Here is a 26,718-nt window from a genome sequence, read left to right on the forward strand (position 1 = left end):
ACAATTAAATGTTGGGATTTGTCAGACTTCTTTTGCTTACAGCTATGACATTCCAATGAGTGACATCTAAAGTCCTTAATACTTGTGTTGGATACATTTCCTTTCTCACTTTCAATAACCAATGTATATGACTCTACATGCCAAGTACAACTGATGAATGTGTTGCAATTAGTTGATATGTGGCATTGACATTTCCACCTAACATTGTCTACTATGAAAAAAAGATAATATATTTCTGCAAAATGTGTAAAGCAGGACATTATGAAACAGAGAATTCTCGAACAATTTTATGATTCAATATTTTATTGAGCATTTGAAAATAAAATCACAGTTGAAAGTTTTCCTGATTAGATTAAATATAATCCACCCGTCTGAAGGAGCCAATCCTGGGGCTCGTGGCTCCCCAGTCGCTGTATCTCCTGTACTCTCCGGGTCTCAGGTAGTACTGGCGTCCTCTGTAGTTGGGCTCCTCATAGAAGATCCAGTGCCCGTCCTGCACATTGCAGGAGTGGATGTCATTGAAGTGGAACCTGTCGTAAACATTGGGACAGTCATCGGTAAAATCCATCATCTGACCTCCAAAGTCACCCTTCTCATAAAGCCTGATTCTGAAGGAGCCTCGATGCTGTGATAGGAAATGAAAAAGGACAAGACTGTTAAAGAGTTCTTGATATTGTTTCTTATAAAATCAGTTCTTCATTCAGCTTGTGCATGCCTTTCTTTCCATGCCAGCTTTCCAGATTCATGCTGATGTTTTTTACAACTACAATAATTTGCTGTGAGTTCGGGACCACTTTTGACCACTTAGATTAAGCATGGGCAATATTAATAGTGATCACCTTAGGAAAAATATACCTTTTTTTCTCTGCTCACCTCCAATGGAATGACCGAGTAAAAACATCACAAATCCAACCAGTAAAGACCAGTAAGAAATCATGGTGCCCAAAGATTGGTCAACAATTATTCTTGCACAACTGGATTTTGGGAAAAAGCTCAAGAGATACCAAATGTTCTGGACATGGACAACTAGTAATACTGTCAAAGGCAGCAAACACAAACTTTTCAGGATCACATAGCCATTGCTGTGCAAACGACGAACAAGAGATACAGGCTTGCTCAATTTTACTGGTACCCCCGTGAGTGTTGGCATCAAGCCCTCTTACTGATGAGGCAATGTTCACATTCTGCCACATCATTGTATTTAATCCAGTGGGCCAGCTCAATTTCCCGACCCATGAATCTTTAAAGGCTAATCACGTGTATTGCCTCGCCAATCCCATGGTATGTCCAGGATAAACACATCATTGTATATACTCCAACGCTCAGAATATGATGTTGTGTTTGAGGAAAGACAGAATACAAATAGTAGTGTCATATTTAAGTACATGTAAAGTAAACACCTATTTCTGTAGTTGAAAGTCATGGTCTCAAATAGACTCTAGTAACACCTTCCCTATCATAGTACAGCCCAGCTGTACAGCGCTATCAAGATAAAAAGAAAACCCTTTGCGCTCTCAAATGGAGAATTGTGAAGGTGTGATCTTCATGTTTGTTATCACTAGAAATTCTGCTTGAGGAAACGGTTAAACATTTTCTGAAGTTTCAAAAGCAGCTTGCAATAAAAGTGCAACTCTTCATGCTACAGGGTTTACATTTCTACTGGTATGTTCCCAGTGAGGCGATTCTGAGTGCCTCAGAGACCGACACACTTTTTTGTGTTGCAAACCTTATAATTCAAGAGTATAAGGGTGATGCATTTTAACCTCTTATTGAGCCATTTTCAGACACAAAAATGAATTGGCAATAATGTGTCCCCCACAAAGAAACTGTTCTTCCAATATAGGGCCATGTATTTTATGATACTCCTTTGGACTCATCAGAATTCAAATATATAGGTAATTTGGTTAAATGCATAACTCTAAAAATGTAGACCGTCCTGTTGGATTGTGAAATATGACCAAAAACAGGCATATTTACGTATAAAATGTTGCTTGTGTGTGCAACAGCAGATATTGGGCCTCATTCCAAGTCCCGCGGTAACCGAGCCAGAAGAAAGGGCAGGTTGCTGCCGGACTTGGAATGAATTACCGGCTCTGGAATTGCCGGAATTACCGCGACATTACAGCCCTGGTGGTCCGGTAATTCCGGAGCCGGCATTCCGTTACTCCCCATTCCCGTAGAGTCCCATGCAGTAATGGTGCCGGTGTTTCCACGTCCGTCTGCGGCCAGTAGCGTTACGCCCGCCAGGTCAGACCTGGCGGGTGTCACACCACTGCCTTCAGAACTCGTAGTTAGCCGGTCCAGAAACGGTGCCAGTACGGTTTTATCAGCACCGTTAAAGCCAGACAGGCTAACTTTTAATGAGGCCCATTGTCTTTCAATATTGATCTCATGGGTCCCTCAGAAGATTTCAAAAATGACTGATGGAAATTATGTGAAGCTTGGTGAATCCAATGCCGTTTTGCAGATTTAATCAAATGTCTTCTTAAGCATGATGTAACTCGGGAGCCCTCTGTACTAAGAAAATATAGCAGACTATTTATTTAAACAAGTGAATCTCTCAAGTAACAGTAACATCTGTCCATGCAATGAGTGCAGAATAGCAGCTCAGTATTTCTGATAACAACATGATTCGATCAATGGAATTGATAGAAAAAATATTTTTTGTTTGCTAATTTTCTGTGGTTAAACATTGGGGAAACACAATCATCAAACAAGAAGCCACCTGTAACCGATTAGCCTGAACTTACTTCGGGGATCATGCGACAGGACCTGATGGAATCATTGTAGCCCATCCAACGCTGGTAATCAGGGTACTCCCCCTTTCTCAGATAATACTGGTGGCCCATGTAGTTGGGGTGCTCATAGAGCATCCAGCAGCCATTGTGCACTCGAAGGGAGTTGCAGTGGTTGAAGTAGGAGTGCAGGTCGGCACAGTCAGAGCTGCACTCGTAGCAGCGGCCGCTGAAGTTCTTGTCCTCGTAGAAGGTGATCTGCTGGTTAAAAAGGATTAAAGTTTCGTTAAATGTGTAACACCACGAAAGATCCAAATTTCAACTCTCAGCAAACTCAACCAGGGGACAGATATGCATAGAATATTTACAATATAAGTAGAGCTCTTATTATTTTGCTATTCTTCATTTTACACTTGGAAACTCCATTTGATGAACTCTGCCATGTTTGTCATTTAAAGTATATTTATTTGTTTTAACATTTGTAGCATGCTCAAGAAATCACAGTTTTAGATATAAAATTTTGGGTACGTTGCACATTTCTGATCTAAGAGCCACTGCAAATGCCCTCGAGCCTTTTAATTCAAACGAAACTATTTTGAATATTGCATGCAAGTTTCCAACATGTTGGAAAGGAAATATTGGAAAGCCCTATTTTTACTAGTACTCATTCTTCTCTCATCTAATGTTACCATTTATAGCTGTAAACATTGTCCTAACAAACATGCACCAAATAAAGGAGAAACCCGTGAGGGTGGGACATGGTTTGCTTTACCTTTCCCATGATGACTGGTGGTTGTGATACCTCACAGCCCACAGATCCAACCCTTATATAGGCAGCAGCAAGCGCCAGCATTGCAAGCTCAACGGGCTGTGTTTCTGTCCATTTAGGGAAATGTATTGCTCTATTCATCTTTACTGTGACGAGATGAGCACTGCTTGTGTGTGACTGTTTTCTCTTTTGTTTGCCAGGGGAGCATTAAAGGTTCATTGCATTGTCAGTAAATACACTGCAGCACTGAAAAGGCAGGGTTAAAAAAGGCATCTATCAATTGGTTGATGACACCGACTGTGTCAGCTGCTGGCTCAGTGTTAAGCGGGAGGCACGAGGTAATATGGTGGAAGAAAGGACACAGGACAGCTGTGTAAAGATATTTTCAAACTATCTAGGTTGCCTTTTGCCTGATTGCTCTGTATTTCGGGCATCTCTGTTGTCCACTAGGGTATCCAGTGATGTTACCGAAAAGAAAACAACGAATGCAACCGAAAAAATACACAAAACTAAATACATAGGGAATGGAGTAAAGTGTTATATGGTGTGGGGTGTGGTTCGGAGTGGGGTTGGACATGTGGGGAAATGGGATTTGGGGGCAACACCCCCAAATAAAAAAAATAAAAATGTTGCTTTTGTTTCGGTAACATTTCATTCGTTAAAATTCTGTTTGGTAAGATCACATGGAACCGTCCACTAGATTTACAGCCCGCTCTACGGCAAGGTAATCACAGCTAAACACTTTAACGCACGGTCAGCAGGTCACCAGATTAACTGCATAAGCAGATAATGTGCTAATTACTTAGCAGTAATCTTCATTACTCAGAGTCCTAGTCTTCCTCGTTACAGTACTTGTTTTGCAGTATCCATCACAACCACAGGAATCAATTATTCAACTTTGAATAGTCCTTCACCCCTGGAGGTATATATTGCCTCCAGTATCCTGCAATCTTTAGTTATTTTTCCACTCAATGAGCTTTTCATCCTGACTGAGGGGTAGACGTGGGTTGTAAGTTCACAAAAGGAGAACTTAAGCAGGAAGCCCCAAGAGTACAACGGTAAACGAGACGTGAGAAAACTAGTGAAAGCATCAGAGTTTTTGCAAGCGGAGAAGTTAAGAAAAGGATTGATTTTGTAAATATTTTAAAGATGAAATCACCAAAAATGACAAGAACGAGCGAGAGAAGACTGTGATTCAAAAAGGTAAGTGAGGTATCAAAGACTATGGGCAGATGAAGGAAAAGTCAGTAGAGTAAAAAGCAGAGTGAGTGGGAAGACAGCTGTGAGGGGAGGGAGGTGGAAAGAATAGAATGCCAATGTTGATTGAATTAAGATGTAGAGGGTGTGTGACCTCATTTGCTTACTAGAAAAAAAGACAGAAAGTGATAAATGTAGGTGGCAAAATGAGGAAAAAGAGTCAAAGAATAAAAGTAGAAGAACATGTGAAAGGAGTGATCCATCATCCCCTTGCTAGAACAAATCCCAACCAGTTATCCAAAGGCAATATTGGGTTGGTTGAAATTGTTGAATCATGAACGCAGGAAATAGTAAAAGGAATTAAGGTTGAATTATGCATGTCATTTTAATGGTACTCTTTTAATGAAATTTCTGCTCAAGGCTCAACAGACTATTTTCCTTTTCAAATTCTGAAACCAAGAAAGGAAAGCTGTTCCTCTTCATTTGGGGCTCTAAAGCAAAATAACTGCTTTGCATTTAATGATGATAGCCTGGACCTGGAAGAACTAGCACCTAGCGCTGTGTGAACGTCACTAATCGTGTCCTACAGAAGCCAGAGTATTTCTGGGACTTAAGGTGGGATTTGAGGGCTGAAATCCGATTGCGGGTTAGGTGGGGGCTGAGGGCTCAGGTTTGAGCGAGGAGTTCAGCCTGCCAATCAGAGATTTTTGAGCCATTCTGCTTCCTTTATGGGTCTTGTTGGCTTTCAAGAAGTGGACAGAACATGCAATCAAATTGCTGGTTTTGGCTAAGTTTTGTTGTGCTTTTGGTGAGTTTAGGAGAGTTTTGGAGGAGTTTGTTTATTTTTTTGCTATGATTGTTGACGCCTTTTTTATTATTATTATTATTATTATTATTATTATTATTATTACTGTTATTTTTCTTCTTCCTCTTCTTCTTCCTCTTCTTCCTCTTCTTCTTTCTTCTTTCTTCTTTCTTCTTTTTCTTCTTTCTTCTTTCTTCTTTCTTCTTTCTTCTTTCTTCTTCTTCTTCTTTCTTCTTCTTCTTCTTCTTCTTCATGGACCTAGCTTCCAGAAGCAACAGCAAGCTTTACAGAGGTATACACCATGCAGACACCTAACAGGGCACTTTACAGAGGTCTATAACATTATAGATACATAACGGAGCACTTTTCAGTGGTAACAACAGAACAGCTGTACGTGTATAACCCAATTCGTCTGTTCGTGTTTGTTTGTGGTGTTTGTGATTATATTGGTCGCTGTTATATCCCATTGTGCCTGTTTGCCTGTGGTCTTAGATCCCCTTTCTTATCTTTCCTTTTTCCCTTACTCCCTAACTAAAAAACTATAAGGTTCCTCTTCTAATTCCCCTCCTCCTTTTTTCTTTAGTGTCACCCAAAAAATAAAACAAGAAATACAATTATTTCCTAACACCTTTACTTTCCTAAGACTGTAAAAACATTTGTGTGAACCCAAGAAGTCTGCTTGCGCTGTGCTACTCAGTTAGCTTCCCTACAGATTATATTTTCTCTCACCTCTTTTCCTTTGCATGTCTTTAATGAATCTCTTAGTCAATTGTTTTGTGTTTTGCAGATTGCAATCATATTTAACCTGTTATTTTAATTCGAGGGAGTGCCTGGGGCAGAAGATGAGGTGCTGGACTGTTCCTGAACCTCTGTTTTAGTGGTCAAGTTAGTCAGCTAGAAGGTGGACGCAGAGCTTCAGGAGGGGCAGATGGACCTTGAGATGGACGACAAGGACAGTGCAACAGTGGTTGAAGAGAGAGAGACGACTATCGAGACGGGGTAGAAGGAGCAGGAGGGGTAGATGGAGCAAGAGGAAGAGGAGGTGGCGGGTAGACCTTGGCCCACACCTTTTGGTCGAAGGAGATGCTGAGGTACATGTTCGGAGGATGTGGCTACCCTTTGGAGTGAGGTTATGGTAGCTGCAGACTCAGTTTGTGAGTTCTTGCAGTATGTGAATGGGTGCATTGGCCTCAGAGATGAAAAAGTGGAACCCCAGCTGCAGCAGAGAGAGGAGTTAGAGATGCCCTCCAGCAAGTGGGCCAGTAGGATCAGATTGGGTAAACTGCACCATTGCCTGCCCCTATAGAGAGAGCCTTTTGAAGGTGACGGTGGATCAAAAGATACTCCTACCCAAAACATCACTGACTGGAATGAGCCATCCTTCTTTATCTTCAAAAAACGAACCAAAACATGGCTGTTCAACAAATATGATTCATATTGTCACTGTACAGAATCTCTTTGTACCTCCCTGCCTACATTCTCTGCACTAAAGCTGTGATACCCCCGTGTGTGGGTGTTGGCAAAAATAATTAAATAAATTAATAAAATAAGAGAGAGAAGAGACTGGGCACTAGAGTTGGAACACTACTGCACTAAAAGCTGGCTATTTTGTGTTGCTAATTGTGTTGATGCAAGAGCACAGGTTTTGTTGAGGTGAAGCTCACACCTCTTTGTACGATTGGGAAAAACAGGGTCCTGGCTACCTTGCAATTCGGATTTTCGTAAAAGTTTATTTTCCACGCTCTTTGCGGTTGAAACAGTGCAGATTTATTTAATAATTTAGTGTGGACTCATAGTCCTCGTAGTGGCCAGCCAGGTGACCACTACGAGGACTATAAGTCCACACTAAAGTTTAATAAAAAAAGAGCTCCTTAGGCACCTCATTGATGTTCAAGCACTTTAGGGTGTGGAACAATGATGTGCAAAGAGAACAAATCTTGCGCCACAGACCCCACTACTACAGTGCCCTCCTCCACTGGTGATGGCAGCAACAAGAGAGTGTTGGATCACAGACAAGTTTGCTGCCATAGCCCCCTTCAAGTTAGCTACAGCCTCCCTTTCTGTGATAAACCCGAATGTCTTTCAAACGCCCCTGTTGGACAGCACAAACTAACCCTCTGGCACCATCTTCTAGCAGAGCTGCTTTAGCACCACTAGCACCACTGCCTCGGTTTGTGGTAGTGGATGTCAGGAGGGGGCACAATTTGAGCATGACAGTAATGGCATAGTGATGATGAATGCCAGCATGTACTTCCTACATTCCCATGCACTTGCGCGATCTGAATGACACCTGGCCTAGTAGGATCGTTGTTTTGTCCTCCCTTTGTTTCCCCTCCCTTGCCTCGTCGCGCCCTGAAACACTTGTGAATAGGCACGTTATAAATGCCATATCATATCATATCATATATCATATCATACATTGTCCGTCACATGTGAGTCAGTGGAGGGCAATCCTTTGGCAGTGGTGGATGCTATGGAGACACACATGATCCAGCATTACCGTACTGTCTTGTAGGTGCATGGGCAAGAGGGGAGCAAAAGAAGAGGCATGTAAAACTGGAAAAGTCTAGAAAAATGCAGGCGTGGCATTACTGTTAGATAAAGCCAAATAAAATGATAAAGTCCAGTTTGTTAGCGTGGTACTAGGAGTCAGGGAATTACTTTGTTGATGGCTCCAAATAAATTGAGGCAGAACCTCCACTTTGTGAGTGCAGTATTAGGACTTAGAGAGTGTTTCCACTCGTTGTTATATCCAAATAAATTGAGTCAGAATCTCCAGCTTGTGAGTATGGTATTAAGACCTAGGGAGGGGCTCGGCTGGTTGGTAGATTCAAACAGATTGCGGCAGTACCACCAACAAATCCAATGGTGGTATTAACCTGACTGAAGATGACATGAATGTAACGGTATAGATTATGTTCTGATTGTGGTACTAGGACTTATAGAGTGTCTCCAACAGCAGTTGTTCTGCAAAAATATTCAGGCAGTACCTCCAGTTTGTGAGTGTAGAGCCAGATTGGGGTTCCATTGATTGCTAGAGCCAAATAAATTGAGGCAGAACCATCATTCTGTGAACATGATACTGGGATCTGTCTGCAGCTTCACTTGTTGGTAAAGCCAAAAAAAAGGCAGACACACAAGTATGTGAGTGCAGTTCTAGTACTTAGTGTCTCTTCCGTGTTGTAGAGCCAAATAAATTGAAGCAGAACCTCCAGTTTGTGAGCACAGAACTCACAATTAGAGACTGGCTCTGCTGGTTGGTACTTGGTCGGGTCAAATAGACTTAAGATGGAGGAACGACTAAATGTTTACAGTTGCAATGCACTTAAATGCCTCATAATAGCTGACATGACTAAGTGTGCATTATCATGGAAGTTTTCATACCGGACGCTGCTACAGAAACAAAAACACCACCTTTCCCCATGACTGCATCCATGTGACTGTAGATGGCATGCACACACATCTTCCTCATTTGTAGAATTGGTTTTCTGGTCTTCCAAGTGATGTGCCTATTGTGTCTTCTGCCACAGTCTTTGGTGATAAGATGCTCATTCATCTTTATGACAGTAAGCTCTGTCTTGGTTGTGTCTTTGAGGCATATGCTGTGGTCTGAGACAATTATCCCAGGAGTGATAAAAACTCATTCACACTTCCTAGCACAATATCATCAGCATACACCCCTAAGTTGAATTACCTTCCCCCCACTACCAATCCCTCACTAAAGATAGGGCAAACAACAAGGGGGAACAACGGGCAGCCATGTCTAGTGCCCCTTAGTGGATTAAAGCTCTCTGAGATCTGACTATTCACTGCCACCCTTGCCTTTGGATTTATATATATTTCCTTATTCCTTTGAGGTCCCTGCTCCCAAATCCAAATTTCTCCAGGGCCACGTAGAGGAACTCCCACCCCACTCTATCAATGGCCTTCTCTGTGTGAAGCGCTACAAGCCCTGCCTTCTCACCCTTCCCACTTGCCAGGTCCATCAGGTTCAGAATTATCTGCAAGGCATCTGCTCCCTGCCTTCCCAGGATACAACCGGCCTGATCCGAGTGAATGAGGTGGGGCATCGCTCACTCAAATCTACAGGCCAAAATCCTAGTAAAAATGTTTGCATCCAAATTCAACAGTGAAATAGCTCTATATGATCCAGACTGTTTGGAGTCCTAATTCCCCTTGGGATTTGCTACAATTAATGACTCTTGTGCCTTACCTGTGTCCATTATTGAATTAAACAATTTGCCGTGGAAAGGGCTCAAGAGCTTTGCATACGTCTTATAAAACCCTATTGAATATTCATAATCTCTGGACGCTTTATCTGCTGGCATTCTAGCGATGGCTCTCTGAACCTCCTTGGTTGTGAAAGGGGCATTATATGGATCTAGTCTGTCCTGTCTCCTTTCAGTCTAGTTAGTGGGGTGCCTTGCAAATACTGTTTCACCTCATCCAGTGCCACCATTGAGTCCACATCATAGAAGACCCGGTAAAAGTCAGCAAAACCTTTTGATATTTTCCCCGGCATCTCACACCTCCCCCTTCTAGCAAGACCATCTCATCCACCCATCTCATAGCGCATTGTGCCCCTAACCTAGCAGCCAACAACGCATCCGCATTGTCCCCCTTTTTGTAGTATTTGTGTTTAAGAAACTGCAGTTTCCTAACCATGTCCCCATCCCTAACTGTTTTAACTCCTGCCTCTTATCCCTGATCTCAGTCAAAAGGGCATTGATTAATGCTCTTGAAACCCTGTATGTTCTAGCCCCCCAATCTCCTTACGTAGTGCATATCCACTCTCGCCCTCACCCTCTGCTTTTTTTCCTTACGTCTTCTCTGATCAGGACACCCCTTCATGTAGCCGTAACTGCCTCCCATAATACACGCACACATCCACCTCTCCCATATCATTGACATTAATATATTATTTGATGTACCTCTGCAATTCCTTTTCAAAAAGCAAGTCCCTCCAGAGGGAGTCGTTGCACCTCCATATTCTATCCTGTGAGTCCACCCACCCTGCCATGCAACATCCATTAAAACCAGGTCATGGCCGACCAACCGATCAGGATCACCTCACATGAGGCTACCTTCCCCACTTGTTCCCTAGTTAAACATAGGTAGTCTATCCTGGTGTAGGTATTGTGGGGAGGGAGGACGGTACAAGCCCTATCTCTTGGATGCTTCCAGCTCCACATATCAGCCAAACCCTGTCCCTTGGGTATTTCCGCCAGACAAACCCTCCCCTGAATATCCTTCTGCAGACTGCATATCCATATAACCAACCTATCCATGGCTGGATCTGCTCACATATTACAGCCCGCGCCAATAATCCATGGAGCCTGCACATCCTACATGATCAAGTCTAAATCTGCTCTAAAGAAATACTGCATGTCCCTTATTAGGGCAATATGTTGTCGCCACTGCAGCCTTGACCTCTCCAAAGACACAATTCACCAGCAATACCCTCCCCTTCATTGCCATTGTTAACTCTGTAGCCCTCAAAGGCCGCCGTTGTTTAACAATATTCTCACTCCTCACTTTTTCATATCCCCTGATGCCTAGAAAACCTGCCCTATTAACGCACTGGGAATACACCTCTCCTACCCTTGCTGGAGACTCGCCTCCTGTACCATTAGAATGTCCAAGTCCAGTCTTCGAAATTCAAGTGCCACAAGAGCCCGCTTGGTCAGCGAGTTCAGTCTTTTCACATTCAACATTCCCAAGCTCAAAGCTCAGATAGCTTCTTTCCCCATCCCTTTGAAGTTCTATCCCCACCATTGTGAGCCCCCATGTATCTCCAAACTATCTCTACATAACCGCTCCCTTTCCTGGCTGTGAGATCTCCACTTCTTTCTCTTCTCCTCCAATTTTCTCGACCACCGTCCCCCACTTGCCCCCCAATATGACCCTCCAATCTCCCTTACTGAGACACCTATTAATCTATGGGCCCCTAGATGAAGCCTTTTACTCCACGTCCATGTTGTTACCAATCCCTAGTCAACCCCCTTCCAAAGAATATCATGCACAAAAGGATCCAACCCGAATCTCAAACAAGTGCATCCATTACTAGGCCTTCTCTCAATGCCCAGTGTCACTTCACGGGCAAAGCTGTGCCTAATCTCGATTATTCCTACCGCTTGTCAACCGTTTCCACGGGAGAAAGCCTCTTGAAATGTTGCAGACTTTATCAAATCCCCCTTCTAGTGCCAGATTGCATTTGCACTGTCCATCCCCCAAAAGATGTTTTGTGATTCTGTAGTCTACATCCTTCAACTTGACTATCAGGGCAAATGAATATGCCCATGTATAACAACCCCATTTTAATTCAACTCGGTCGTGAAAGGGCGATACTCCCTCCTTTTGGACAACCTGGATAAGTCCTGGAAAATTCAAATCCTGTCCCCTTTATACTGCACATCTGGGTTACGTTATGCTCTGTCCAGTACCGCAGATTTCTCCACATAGTGGTGTAAATGGACCACAACCAATCCACCACTTCCGCTGCCATGTTGGGAAGCACGCAGGAGGAGGAGCAAGGCTGCAACCTGATGAGGGCCTCAGAGTTAGAGGAACAAGATGACGGGGAGGATCGCAGCAGTAATCGTGCCCTCACATAGCCCGGCACAAGTGCAGGGAAGAAGGCGCACACAAAGCAATACATTTCTTTTTTTATTTGTATTTATTTATTGGCCTTTGTATGGCACCTATACATAAGTGTTTCCAGGTGCTAAAAGACAAAAAGCAGTGGAACATAGGAACAACAAACAAAACGGTTGTGCTAGGGCTTGTGACATTCTTACCGTACAAAGTGCAGAGACAATGAAGTGCAAGGGGGAGTGGAAATGGGGTAAGGGCTGAGATGGGGGGAGGGAGTGAAGTTCAGAGATGGAGGGGCACAGGGGAGTGAGCAAGTGCTGAGGGGAGCCACGAGGGCAAGTGCAGGAGGAAATGTAGGAGAGGAAAAACAAGTGTGGTGGACGGGGTGAGCCATATACAGGTTAGTCCGGTTAGGGTGCCCAAGGGCAGTGCGGGGGAAGATTGGTCAATAAAGAGGGGGAGCCTGGTCTCCGTACGACTCATACGGGACCAGGCACCAGTCTCAGTTGGAGAGAGACATTACCATGGAAGGAGGAGAGGGAAGGAGAAAAGGTATTTATTTGTCTTTATTAGACAGGCTCGTGTCTCCGTCACATTGAGCGAGAAGCTCAGCAGGGGGTCCCCCACAGAGAGTAGATATTGATATTGATAGTTTATTTGTATAGTGCCTATACACACATGTGTTTCAAAGTTCTTCAAACACATAGTAGAGGGGCGGAGAGACCCTCCAGGAGAGTGAACGAGATTGGGGAAGTGCAGGCACCTGGTGGTTTTAGGAGGACTGCTAGGTGAGGAGTGGAGCTAGACCCATGGGTGGAGAAGTGCTCCAGGAGACCCGGAGGAGGCATGCAAAGTGCAGGGTCCCCTAGAGTCTAAGCATGGGAGGGACTGGAGACACCAGCAAGGTATGAACAAAGGCGTGAGTGTGAAAGAATGTCAGGACCAGAAACTGCAATGATGGAGCATTGGTGCTCTGTGGTGCACCTCAGGGGGAGAAGTTGGCGTGGTCACTCATATTGGACTGGGTGTACGACACATGAGGCGGCCACACTCTGGGGCCATGGAAGTAGACAGGAGAGCCTGGAGGTTGTGAACATTCAATCAGGCATGATTGGAGATCTGCCAGAAAGCATGCTAGATGGAAGTTAGGAGGATCCCTATACCTCGGTACTCACACTTATAGAGAAGAGGCCAGAGAAGTCTGGGAGAAGGCAGGGAGGAGGTTCTGAAGTGGAGCCCCAGGTGGTACCCAACTGGCAAGAACCTGGGTGTGTGGCAGAAGAGAAGCACCAGATTCTTGGCATTCTCCACAACGTACTTCAAATGGTTTCGTAGTACACCTACCACAACTAAACATTATCGCTGTCTTATTGTCTTAATACATATCCAAATTGATCTGAAATAACCTTGTGGGATACCATGATCCTCTAGGTATTTCACAGCATATTCCTGTCCAAAGAATGAAGGGGGGTTAGCATGATCCATAAATGCTAAATATATGGTTTCTTCTTTTATGTAGAACAAATTAGCAATGATTGAAAGTTAGTTGCTGCGCATTGAGATCTTCCCTAAAGCCCAATTGTGCTGGGGCATCATTTTGTAAACTGACACCAATTCTTCTTAGTTTGCTAGTATTACTTTACCAATGTTTGAAGTATCTATCCAGGAGTGGTGTGTGTCTCTAAATAGTTGTGGAGAGTATATCCCCTTTCTAAATATCTTTATAATATTTTACCATTTCCATTAGTCTCGTATCAATTCAATGCAATCATTCCATTGAATGTATTATATAAAAAATGAGTCTACATTTCTGTGTGGAGTTTAAATAGATCTATTGGCACTCAGTTAACACCTGGTCATCTATTCACTTTAAGAACATATATTTCTCTATTAATGTTGAAGATGAAAGTGCTGCTAGATTTAGAGCAAACAATCACTTACCAGGATAGCCTGGGGGTTGCAAACATTGAATCAGGCGTGATTGGAGATTGACTAGAAAGTTTGCTAGATGGAAGGGAAGGGGACCCCTATGCCTCAGTACTCACACTTATAGAAAAGACACCAGCGAAGAAAGGGAGAAGGAAGGGAGGAGGTCCTGAAGTGGAGCCCCATGTGGTACCCAACTGGCAAGACCCTGGGAGTGTGGCGGAAGAGGAGCACCGGATTCTCAACATTCTCCACAACCTACTTCAAATGGTTTTGTAGTACACCTACCACAACTAAATCTTCTCACTGTCTTATTGTCTTAATGCATATCCAAATTGATCTGAAATAACCTTGTTGGATACCATGATCCTCTAGGATTTTCCACAGCATATTCCTGTCCACCGAATGAAGGGGGGTTAGCATGATCCATAAATGCTAAACATATGGTTTCTTCTTTTATGTAGAGCAAATTAGCCATTATTGAAAGTTAGTTTCTGCATATTGAGATCTTCCCTAAAGCCCAATTGTGTTAGGGCAACATTTCGTAAACTGACACCCATTCTTCCTATTTTGCTAGTATTACTTTACCAACGTTTGAAGTATCTATCCAGGAATGATGTGCGTCTATAACTAGTTGGGGAGAGCCTATCGCCTTCTTAAATATCTTTATAATATTTCGCCATTCCCATTAGTCTGGTTATAGTTCAATGCAATCATTGCATTGAATGCATTATATAAAAAGGAGCCCACATTTCTGCGTGGAGTTTAAAGAGATCTATTGGCACTCAGTTGACACCTGGTCTTCTATTCACTTTAAGAACATAGATTTATCTATTAATGTTGAGGATAGAAAGTACTGCCAGATTTAGAGTAAACAATCACTTACCATCTTTAACAATAATAGTCATATTATCCTGCCTTTTTAGCAAAGTGTTCTTTCTCCCTTGAGCCTGAATTTAGACTGGGAATATGACACCCAGTATTCAACTGGAGCATTAGTTTCAATAATAATGTCACACACAAACCCTGACATTTCAGTAAATAATTCCCAGAACCTCCTGGAATTGTTTGCCTCAACTGCTAAAATAGAACTTCTCCCAGGGTAATTAAAACAAATGTATTTACTCTGCTTTGTAGTTGTCCAAATATCTACATTAACTTTTCTCTTGACATGAGGGCCTTAGGTAAAACAAGCTCAGTCACTTTGCAGTGGTCATCTTGCCAGATATGTTCCTATTTGGAACAATTAAATGTGATGACAAAAGTCCAATTCACTTCAATAAGTTATCAAAATGTTCTCCTATGTCCAATCTGCCTCAGTATTTACACATCCAGCAATATTTCCAAAACACTGACTAAACATTGTTTCTAAAGGATCATTCCAACCTTTATCCATCATCTCCCATCTTATTTCCTGCCTATTGTCTGATGGTTCCATGTGATAATTCCGCCGCAAAAATATTGCGATACAAAAATATCACCATATTTTTGTGGTGAAATTTACAATGCACCCTGCGGGGGACACTCCCGCAAACCTTGCATCATTTTTTAATGTGCGGGGCACACCCCCGCAACCCCTACTCCCACATAATATCCCCAATAAAAATATCGCCTATGGTGAACCAAACGACCATATCTACGTCAATATTTTTGTTGGGGATATTAATATCTAATATCTGTCTGATGGGACTTGCTTATTTGTGAGTGAAATAGTATTGTTTAAAAGATGTGTACATAGTTAAGGATAGCATAAGCACACTATGATCATTAACATTTGTCAGCAATACCTGACAACTTTTTATCAGGCTTATGAACAGGGTGATAGGCATAATGTATCTATGGTTAATTTTAATTATGTACCATTATAAGTAAGGCATCCTGGGATATTAGGTCATAGACATCAATTCATAGGTCTCAAATCTAATTCTATCAGTAACCCAAGCAAAGGCAATGTTTGAATGTCCATCTGTGAGTCCAACATCACTGGCCTGGGAATAGCCAGGGCTGCATCTTCTTCTTGGGCAAATAAAAATACGGGAGGATCTTCTCCACATTTCAATTTCACGTTATCCCTGAAACCAAATTAGATGTTCAATTTACACATTGCTTCAAATGTTCACAAAGGATTTGAATGCACTCTGCAGTATTAGCCTGTCCAAGGTTCTGTAACAATTAGCCACTATCATACCCTCATTATTATGTTTACTCATCTTTACTCAATATAATCCTTTGCAAATGTCCTGTATTTTCTAACACTACAGCTATTATCCCTAATCCTTTTGACATAGGAATACTAATTAAGTACACAATCATAAAAGCATTAAACACATCCTTTTACAACACTGGGAGTAGAATGATATCAAGTAATTTAATAATATTGAGTGTATGGTCATTGAAAAGCTTATCCCCAATACTTGTTATGTTCCATTATAGTAAGGTCATTGAGACATTAGAGTTGGCCCCTCTATCCACCATCACTTCAGCATGTAAATTCCTAGTCTGTGATAGACACCCAAAAATGTCAACCCCTTTACTGACCATCGCTGGGATAATTCAAACAACTTATTCCTGTGTTGAAAGTGTGGAAAACAATTAGCAAGTGGAATCGGAGTAAAATGTTGAAGCATATCCATCCTACCAGAATTTGTTTGAAAATGACAAGCCTTTCCTCCCGTCTTACCCAACCCGCACTCCCCAAGATAAAAGTAACATCATTTTGACAGAACAGTACTTTGTGCAGAATGATTAACCAAATCTATTCTGAATAGAAGTCGTCAGTGTTGGACCTTCCCGTGCTAAAGTTGCCGGAATACCACTCTGTTCTGCAGTACTTTTCTGTACATCACTTTCTCCTACTGGCTTCTTCAAATAGGAGTCTAACGTTCCATCTGGCACAGGTCTCTTATGAGACTTACTGCCTGCAGGGCTTTATTATTTTAACATGTTTAGAACTTAAAGTGTTGCTTCACTTGATCTTTCTCCTCTTTACTGCTTTGTATGGGCTAAACCCGCATGTGTCCTTTATTTGTTTTGGAAGTCATCCCAGCAACCTCTCTATACCCTGTGGGGTGTTTACCCATAAAAAATGTATCTACTCCAATGGTGTGCAGTTCTCAACATGGTTATGCCAAGTTATCTGGGGTTATTATTCTTAAACACATGTGGAAAGGCACTTGTCCCCAAAAACTGAAATTGAAGTACAGGAAACTGTGCAAGACTACAGCAATTCTCTACCTTTGTCTCACCTCTATATTCCTTAGCACCATAAATCTTTTTAATCCAAGATGAATGGATGTCAAATAAACACCAGTTAGACAAGCGTTTACAGCAATCTAGCAGTTAAAATGTGCATCTCCCTCAGGGTCAGCCGCATCTCCAAGCAACGAGTTGGGGGTCGATCTCTCTCCACGGCAGGGGCCTCCCTCTGGAACAGCCTCCCTGCCTCCCTGAAATTTGCAGAGAACCATCTCCGCTTCCGGAAGCACCTCAAAACCTTCCTCTTTGCTTCTGCTTTCTCTCCCCCTCTCCCCTGCTAAATTCCTGACTGAAACTGCACTGAATCTGCAAGTGGGCCACTCTGACCAATCTCGGTCCTTGGCCCAGCCACTCTCCTCTTGCACTGCCTCCCTGGCAACCCCTGCACTGCGGGACTCTCTCTGTATCCCTACAGCCCCCTTTCCCAGCACTTGTCTGCACTTACCTTGCACTTGCCACCAGCTGGCCCTTATTATTTATCTATTTATTCTACTACCCCTGTACTGCACTTTCCCCTCTCCCTTTCCCCTTGCACTTTCCCTTCCCCTCTGCCCATGCACTTGTGCGATCTGAATGACACCTGGATCGTAGTCTGTCTTCCCTTTGTCCCACCTCCCTGCCTCGTCGCGCCTTGAAACACTTGTGTATAGGCGCATTAGAAATGCCATATCATATCATCATATCATCTATTTGGGCTGTTGAATGAAATTATAAATATGGTAGTGTGCCATGAATTTGTATGAATCAGTCATCAATCAGCCAGCAATGTTATCCGACAGCCTTGTGTCTGCTGTGAAATGTCTGCAAAAACTCTACATTCAGCCCAAGTAATAATGTAGAGGAAAGGAATAAATTATAACATAAGACAATTTGATGTCAAATGCTGTTAGTCAAAAATAAATCACTCAGTGTGTACAACCGCAGACTCCCTCGGCATCAGCATAGACAGCAATGCTGGGGCTAGAAAAGGTCAAGAGACAGAGAAACAATGTGCCCCGACATGTCCTGCGATGTGGTGTGGATGTGGTGTTGGGATAACTTGCTGATGATGCATCATGACCTGCTCATGAGATAGGGCCATCCCAGCTCCTCTTCTACACCCGCACCCTACTTGTCGCGTTTAAATGTGCCACCTATGTTCAGCGGTCCTTTGCTTCTCAGATAGGTTTGTGCTTTCTCTGAGGATAAGGTGATATTAATGGGAGAGTTTAATGTCAAACTGATACTGGAAAATAATATGATGTAGGCAAAATATACATTAAATCAAGTTGGAATAGTTTCTTGAGAATTCGGCCAGATATAAAGGGAACTCATAGAGGTTAGGACCTTAAAAAGGTGTCTTTTAGAAAAAAAACTTTGGATGTGCAAATGGGAGATATTAAGGATCTCTCAGGATGTGCAAATTGGAGATTTTAGGAACTTTCTCTTGATACCTTTCTTACATAAGCAAAGTTTCTCAATAATAGATCTATGTTCCTTCCTCTGTAATTCTTTGATTAAAGTCAATCATTCAATGTGTTGACTACTATGGAGAGCAATGATAAGCTGTTGATAGATAACTTGGAATTATGAGTTGATGTAAAATGTACATTTAGATTTATGGATGCAGGCTTAAGATGCATTCTTGATGATGAAATGTGATGGTCAAATTCCCTGGTAAAGACGAATGTTATCTCAGTAATAGTGAAGGAGGGGTTCAAATGTGCATGCACAGAGATTGTTGTATACATACATTAATGTGTGTGATATGTGTGTAATATGGACGTTTCTTAAACTAGACAGTCCTGCAATACACACCTGCATGAACTGTATAAAATGAAAACTGAGGCAAGAAGGACATTAATGCAACAATATAAGCACTTTTTGAAAACTGAAAAGCATTGTGCAAGTAAAAGAGCACTGGAATGCTAAAGATGGGAACTCTAGAATATTTTGGGGTCATTAGTTCTACGGGCCTTCGAAAAAGTGAAGTGCCTGTAGCATCTCAAGTAAGGGATGGGAAATGGGGAAAACATAGAAACAATTTTTACAGTCACCCTGCGATTGAATACGGTGCCATTTAGTGCAAGCCTAGGTTACTGAGCTGGGTACATTTGGAAGTAGTTTGTGGGGCTATTATTGAGGTTGGAACTTCCAATGCAGCACGATCTGATGACAACCCAATGTTTGATTTGGAAGTAGCACCAGCAGGGTGTAGCGGGAGTCTATTTCCCTCCAATACATTACGAAATAGGGAAACTAAAGTACTAAAACTTCGATGAGGCTGTGTGCTGGCCATCATTAAAAAGAGTCAAAATTAAGCTAAGTACAGCTGCTTACTGATCACTTTCCAAGATGTATTAAAAATAATAAACTACTGGGAATTAAACATTCCTGAAGTACTCCATAATTAAATTATGCTATTTCATGCAAATAATTGGGTTTGTATAAGTAGTAGGACTAATGGTCAAAAATGATGAAAACTGAAAACGTATTGTTATCCCCAATCCTTATATGACGTGAAGAGCATAACTATACTAACGTATTATGAGTTAACTTTCAATATCAAGATATCAAATTAATTGAATTCAACTGAGCATATTTCTTGGAAACACCTGTTGGCGGTTTATAGATGCAGAAACATTTCATCTATTCATCCAATTTGGTCCTGGCTCTCATTTGCACAAGATTAGGATATACATACCTGTCAATCTAGCATAACCTGATGCATGCTAATCAGGGTTGATTAAAAAACATTATATTTTAGGACATTTTCTGAAACATGGTGTGCAAAAATGTAATGGAGTCAAGGAATATTGGTGGAAACTGTTGGGACTGTGCAAAGACTTGTCAAAATGCACGCAAACTGACACTTTAAAATCACTATTGTGTGTGATGAAATATTTAGGATAACAAATAGATTTTGAAGTGTAATAAAGTAAGAGTCTTTTTATGCATCAATAACCTTTTGAATGAGGACAGTTTTGCCAAAAGTATATTTACAACTAGGACTTGTCTGTAATCACGATTAGATTAATTGGATACACTGGCACAATTGTGTGTGATGAAATATTTAAGATAACAAATAGATTTTGAAGTGTAATAAAGTAAGAGTCTTTTTATGCATCAATAACCTTTTGAATGAGGTCAGTTTTAACAAAAGTATATTTACAACTAGGACTGGTCTGTAATCACGATTAGATTGATTGGATGCACTGGCTCAGGAACCAATAATCAAAAAGAAGATCCATAGTGTAGGGGATGCAGAGCCAAATAAACATCTTTTTCTCACATTCAGAGCTTTAGAAGGGATATTCCCAACACTATTTAATAGAATATGTGACTGTAATATTACTGCAAGGAATGTCAATATAAGTTATTAACATAATTTGGTGAGAATGTATTAATGTAATAGTGCTACAGTCTGTTTATGTAAGATGATCAATTATAGACTATTTCGTCATGTTGTGTAGATATGAAACTGAGTTATTTACATTATTGGTTTTGTAATTTTGCATGGTATGATTAAAGCCATTCCCACAAAGCACTTGAAAACAAGTTCCACTCTTTCTCGATAAGGTATGGGAAAGGAGCAAACATGTACATTCACTAATTAGATTCCTGTCTGTCAAAAATAGCAAAAGCCCAAAGTGCTGAAATAATAAAATGTGATGATTATTCAGACTTTGTTTGCTTACAGATATGCCATTCCAATAAGAGACAACTAAAGTCCTTAGTACTTTTGTTGGATGCATTTCCTTCATCACTTTCAATACCCATTGTATGTGACTCTACATCCCAAGTACAACTGAGAAATGTGTTGCAATTAGTTCATATGTGGCATTGACATTTCCACCTAACTTTGTCTACTATGAAAAAAGATAATATATTTATGCAACATGTGTAAAGCAGGACATTATGAAACCATTTTATGATTAAATATTTTATTGAGCACTTGAGAATAAAATCACAGTTCACAGTTTTCCTGATTAGATTAAATATAATCCACCCGTCTGAAGGAGCCAATCCTTGGGCTGGAGGCTCCCCAGTCGCTATATCTCCTGTACTCTCCGGGTCTCAAGTAAAACTGACGGCCTCTGTAGTTGGGCTCCTCATAGAAGATCCAGTGCCCGTCCTGCACATTGCAGGAGAGGATATCATTGTAGTGGAACCTGTCGTAAACATTGGGACAGTCATCAATAAAGTCCATCTTCTGACCTCCAAAGTCACCTTTCTCGTAAAGCCTGATTCTGAAGGAGCCTCGATGCTGTGATGGGAAATGAAAAAGGACAAGCCTGTTAAAGAGTTCTTGATAGTGTATCTTGCAACACCAATTCTTCAGTCAGCTTGTGCATGCCTTTCTTTCCATGCCAGCTTTCTGATAACTAAAGCATTTTGCTGTGAAATCAGGGACCACTTTTGACTAGTTGGATTAAGTATGGGGACTGTTAATAGTGATCACCTAAGGTAGCATATACCTTTTTTCTCTGCTCACCTCCAATGGAATGATTGAGTAAAACATGACAAATCCAACCAGTAAAGACCAACAAGAAATCATGGTCAACAATTATATTTGCACAAATGGGGTTCGGGAAATAGCTAAAGTGATCCCAAACGTTCTGGATATGGACAACTTATGATTTACTTACTTTCTGATTTAAGAGCCACTGCAAAAGTCCCCCAGCCTTTTAATTAAAACGAAACTATTTTGAATATTGCATGCAAGTTTCCAACATGTTTGAAATTATATATTGGAAAGCCCTATTTTTACTAGTACTCATTCTTCTCTCATCAATGTTACAATTTATAGCTGTAAACATTGTCCTAACAAATATGCACCAAATAAAAGGAGAACCGACATGGTTTGCCTCACCTTTCCCATGTTGACTGATGGTTGTGATACCTCATAGCCCACAGATCCAACCCTTATATAGGCAGCAGCATATGCTAACATTGCAAACTCAACGGATTGTGTTTCTGTCCATTTAGGGAAATGTATTGCTCTGTTCATCTTGACTGTGACGGGACGTGCACTGCTTGTGTATAATTGTTTTCTCTTTTGTTTTCCAGGGGAGTGTTAAAGGTGCATTGCATTATCAGTAAATACACTGCAGCACTGAAAAGGCATGGTTCAAAAAGGCATCCATCAATTAGTTGATGACACCCACTGTGTCAGGTGCTGGCTCAGTGTTAAGCGGGAGGCACGAGGTAATATGGTGGGAGAAAGGAGACAGAACAGCTGTGTAAAGAGGTGTTCAAACTATCTAGGTTGACCTTTTCCTCATTGCTCGGTATTCCCGGCATCTGTGTCGTTCACTAGATGTATGGCCCGTTCTATGGCAAGGCAATCACAGCTAAACACTTAGAGCCTGATTCACAGTGTTTGTCAATGGCATTGCGCCAATATAAAATGCGTGTGTGAATCGGGGCCTTAGAGGCACAGTCAGAGGTCGTCAGATTATTTCCACAAGCAGCTAATGTGCTGATTACATAGCAGTAATCTTCATTACTCATAGTCCTAGTCTTCCTCATTACAGTACTACGTTTTTCAGTATCCACCTCCATCACAGGAACCAATTCATCAACTATGAATAGTCATTCACCCCTGGAGCTATGTATTGCCTCCAGTATCCTACAATCTTTAGTTACTTTTTCCACTTAACAAGCTCTTCATCCTGACTGAGGGGTAGACGTAGGTTGTAAGTACTGTGATGAGGATGAGTAGGACTAATAGTAATGAAGATTACTGGTAAGTAATCAGTTCTATGTGATATTTCCGCTTGTAGGTCACCTACTAAAAAGACCAATTTGTTTTGGACAATTTTCGGCAGCCTGTAAAAAGTAGAAATATCACATTCATCTGCCCCTCCCAAGCCCACCCTAGCTGGTGTGATGTCTTTGAAATCCGGGGGTTCAACCCCCAAACCACACTTCCTGAGACACACGCACACACACACACACTCACACACTCACACTCTCTCTCTCTCTTTCTCTCTCTCTCTCTCTCTCTCTCTCTCTCTCTCTCTCTATACATATATATATATATATATATATATATATATATATTTGGCAGGAAGAGATATAAGTGTGCGTCTGTCAGGTGACCAGTGATCTACAAAGGTAAGGGATATGTAGGAGAGTGCTGGTTTAGGATTCTGTTTCCTTGACTTGTAGGACAACGAATAAAGATTCCTCTGTTTGCCATCACTTGAAATTGATGCATGAGGATAGGTTCTCCAAAAGCCTTAAGACAGCTCAGTGGGATAAGCACTCGCAACTGCGATCTGTGTATGATCTGTAGCTCACTGGTTTGAATCCCAGCAAGTCCAGCTGTGGCTTTCACACTTCTAAGATCCTTAAATCAGAAAAAGTGTTGGCTGTGTAATAATAATTGTATATAGAGCGCCCAGGGACCAATTCCATTGTTGACGGTGCGCTATATAAATGCCTTTAACATTAAAATTAACATGTAAAAATAAGTTCTATGCACAGATCGTTGGTGAAAGCACTAAATAACAAGCTATTTTTATTATGCAGAAACCACCAGGTTCCAGTGATTACGCAGCAGGCAGAGCACTCGAGGACAGAGAGTCAGGCACGCTGGAACATGCTACTTGATCTGGACAGGCAAGCATGTGTGGGGCAGCATCTTTGCCATCAGGTGTCAGGTTCTGCAGTTTGGTGGCAAGACAGAGCCGATCAACAGTCTCTGCAACCAGAGAAAGCAGAAATGTTTCTGCAGCCGACCTTTGAGGAGTTATTGAAGAGGAATCTAACCAAGAGAAGTTCTTTAAATACAATGCTTGCTTCCACAGTCTTGGAACTGCATAGCAAAGAAGCCCGCCAAGACACCGGACCAAAAGATGGTGAGTGGGGTTTGCAGTGTCTTCTTGTTGATTGTGCTCCCCCATCCCATTTTGTCTGTTTTAAAAACCTCGAGCCCCCCAGGGCCAGCAAGACAATCTGTAGGCTATAAAGAAGGAAACACCCTATTTGATGTCTGGTGGCTTGACCCCGGGTGTGCTGTTTTAACTGTACTTGTCTCTTCCAAATGCAAACACATAGTGGAAGAGTGTGGTTAAGGACCAAACAAGGCTGAATGTATTTTGTACACCTAGAAGTTGATAGTTTACCTCTTGTTCTATCTCTGTTAGATAGGAGGCACATTATCGCGACCTTGTGGACATCTCCGGGATAAGCAGGGATAGGTGGACCTTCGCTCTATCCTTTCTGTCCTTCGCACATCCTTGTACTCCTCTGTCCTGTGGTCCTTACCACTGAGGTTTTACCTTCATATTCTGAATCGAAAATTGGCTGTAACAAAATCATGATACAGATGTGTCGTCTCCAATTTTTCGTGTTAAAATATTGGAGGTATTTGTATTTGTATTTGTTTTATTTATATAGTGCGGACCCGGCCCAAGGGCAACCGGGCGCATATCTTAGTAGGACATTACAGGTATGACATATCATCACAGTGGTCAAACAGATTATAAACAAAAATATACAATTGATGTTACAAATCAGGGCAAGAAGCAGAACGGTGGTGCCGGAGCAAAGCAGAGCTGGGTCCCAGAAGAGCGGTTGTTAGTGAGATGTAGCTAACCAAAGCTTGGCTTTGTGTTTGAATAAGTTAAATGAGGGTAAAGTTCTGATAGTGAGTGGTACAGTGTTCCAAAGCTTGGCTGCCAGGACTGGGAAGCTGGCGCCCCCAGCAGTTTGCAGCTTGAATCTAGGGATCGCAAGACCTTGGGATTGTGCAGATCTAAGTGCTCGCGATGGTATGTGTTGAGTGAATCGCGAGGCTAGTTATGTGGGGACTGGTGGTTAACACATTTGTATGTGAGGGCCAGAACTTTCAGAGAGATCCTTTGGGCGACTGAAAGCCAGTTGAGGTTCTTTCTGGTTTCTGAAATGTGGGCAGATCGGGGGATATTGAGGGCCACTCTGATGGCATTATTTTGGGAAGTCTGAAGTTTGTTGAGATTGCCCTGGTTAGTGCCTTGGTACAGAGCATTGCAGTAGTCCAATTTGGACATAACCAAGGTCCTGGCCAGGGTAATGCAGTTCTGGGCGGTAAGGAATGGGCGACAGGCTGAAATCAATTTGCAAGTGTAAGCAGATGCAGCGGCCACTGCATTAGTTTGTCTAGTGAGAGTCAAGGAGGCGTCCAGGTAGATACCCAGAGTTTTGGTATCTTTGGATACTTTAATTAGATTACCATCAATATTAAAGGAGCCGAACAGGGGACTCAGTTTGTTAAGTCTCTGTTGCGTGCCTAAGATGAGAAGCTCAGTCTTGTCATCGTTGAGGCACAACTCATGCTGAGCCATCCAAGCTTGTATGACCAAGTAGATGTCATTAAGGGCTTTAGAGTCAACAATGTAGTCACCAGTTATGGGTATGAGTATCTGGGTGTCATCCGTTTAATTCGTGTAGGTGATGCCCAGATAGTCAAGCACATCAAATAGTGGTTTGGTGAACACATTGTAGAGAGTTGGGGAGACACAGGACCCTTGCGGGGCTCCACAAGGGACTGGTGTAGGATCGGCCGATGCAGTAGGTGAGAAAACTCTCATGTGCCTATTGTCGAGGAATGACCTAATCCAGTTGGATGCATTGTCAGAGAAGTGGGCAGCGGACTTCAGGTGCCGACATAGTATTTGGTGATTGACCAAATCGAAGGCAGCGGATAAGTCCAATAGTAGTAAGAGGGCCAGTTTACCGTTGTCTTTAAGGTCCTCAATTTGAGTTTTGAGGTCAAGAAGAGCTGTTTCAGTCCTGTGCTTAGGTCTGAAACCAGATTGTCTTGAGCCGAGGAGGTTATTGGTTTTCTAAGAAGTTCTGAATCTGCAGGTATGCTGCTCTGTCAAGTATTTTGAGTAGGAACGGTACGGTGGTAATAGGTCTGTAGTTAGTTGGTGTTTCAGGGTCTAGATTAGGAATGAAGAGTTAATGAAAGTAGTTATAAAAGGAGATCATGTGCCGCTTCCTTAATGATAGGTGCTGAGCAGGAGTCACCTTGGCAGTTAGAAGGTTTTAAATTGCGAATGATGTTTTCGACCTCGAGGATGGAGAGTGGGGTGAAGCTGAAAGGGGTGTGAGTAAAGGAGGCCGTCGGAGTAGTAGAGGGTTTAGTGGGGGGGTTGGTGAAAAGGGTGGTTTGTTTGGCGTTAATTTTCGATTGCAGGGTGGTGATTTTGTTGAGGAGAGCGTTTTGGATGTTGTTGCACCATACACTGTCTTTAATGCAGGTATCAGGAGCAGGGGAGGGGGATTCCAATTCTTTAAGGATTTTAAATAACTCCTTAGTGTTGGATTCTGCTTGGGTGATACATTGGTTGTAGGTCTCCTTTTTGGCTTGTAAAATTGCTTCCTTGTAATTGTGGGTGGTGATGATGAGGCGATCTTTGTTAGAGTCATATGGGTGGCTCTTCCAGAGTGATTCAGCCTTACGT

General features: G+C 42.1%; 1 protein-coding gene across 1 annotated transcript in view; it reads right to left on the reverse strand.

Annotated features, from left to right (window-relative positions):
* Positions 1–336: 336 nt before the first annotated feature.
* The window catches only part of LOC138487373 (gamma-crystallin-2-like), a 52,817-nt gene continuing 26,435 nt past the window's right edge, over positions 337–26,718 (reverse strand). Inside the window, exons 3-5 of the mRNA XM_069613947.1 lie at positions 21,353–21,527; positions 2,751–3,004; positions 337–625 (exon numbers count right to left, since the gene is read on the reverse strand). Of these exons, the coding sequence (XP_069470048.1) occupies positions 353–625; positions 2,751–3,004; positions 21,353–21,527 (702 nt within the window). The 3' untranslated portion in view covers positions 337–352. The remainder of the gene's footprint in view (positions 626–2,750; positions 3,005–21,352; positions 21,528–26,718) is intronic.

This window comes from Ambystoma mexicanum, chromosome 9, assembly GCF_040938575.1.
Source record: "Ambystoma mexicanum isolate Mex_15411 chromosome 9, UKY_AmexF1_1, whole genome shotgun sequence".
Lineage (NCBI taxonomy): Eukaryota > Metazoa > Chordata > Amphibia > Caudata > Ambystomatidae > Ambystoma > Ambystoma mexicanum.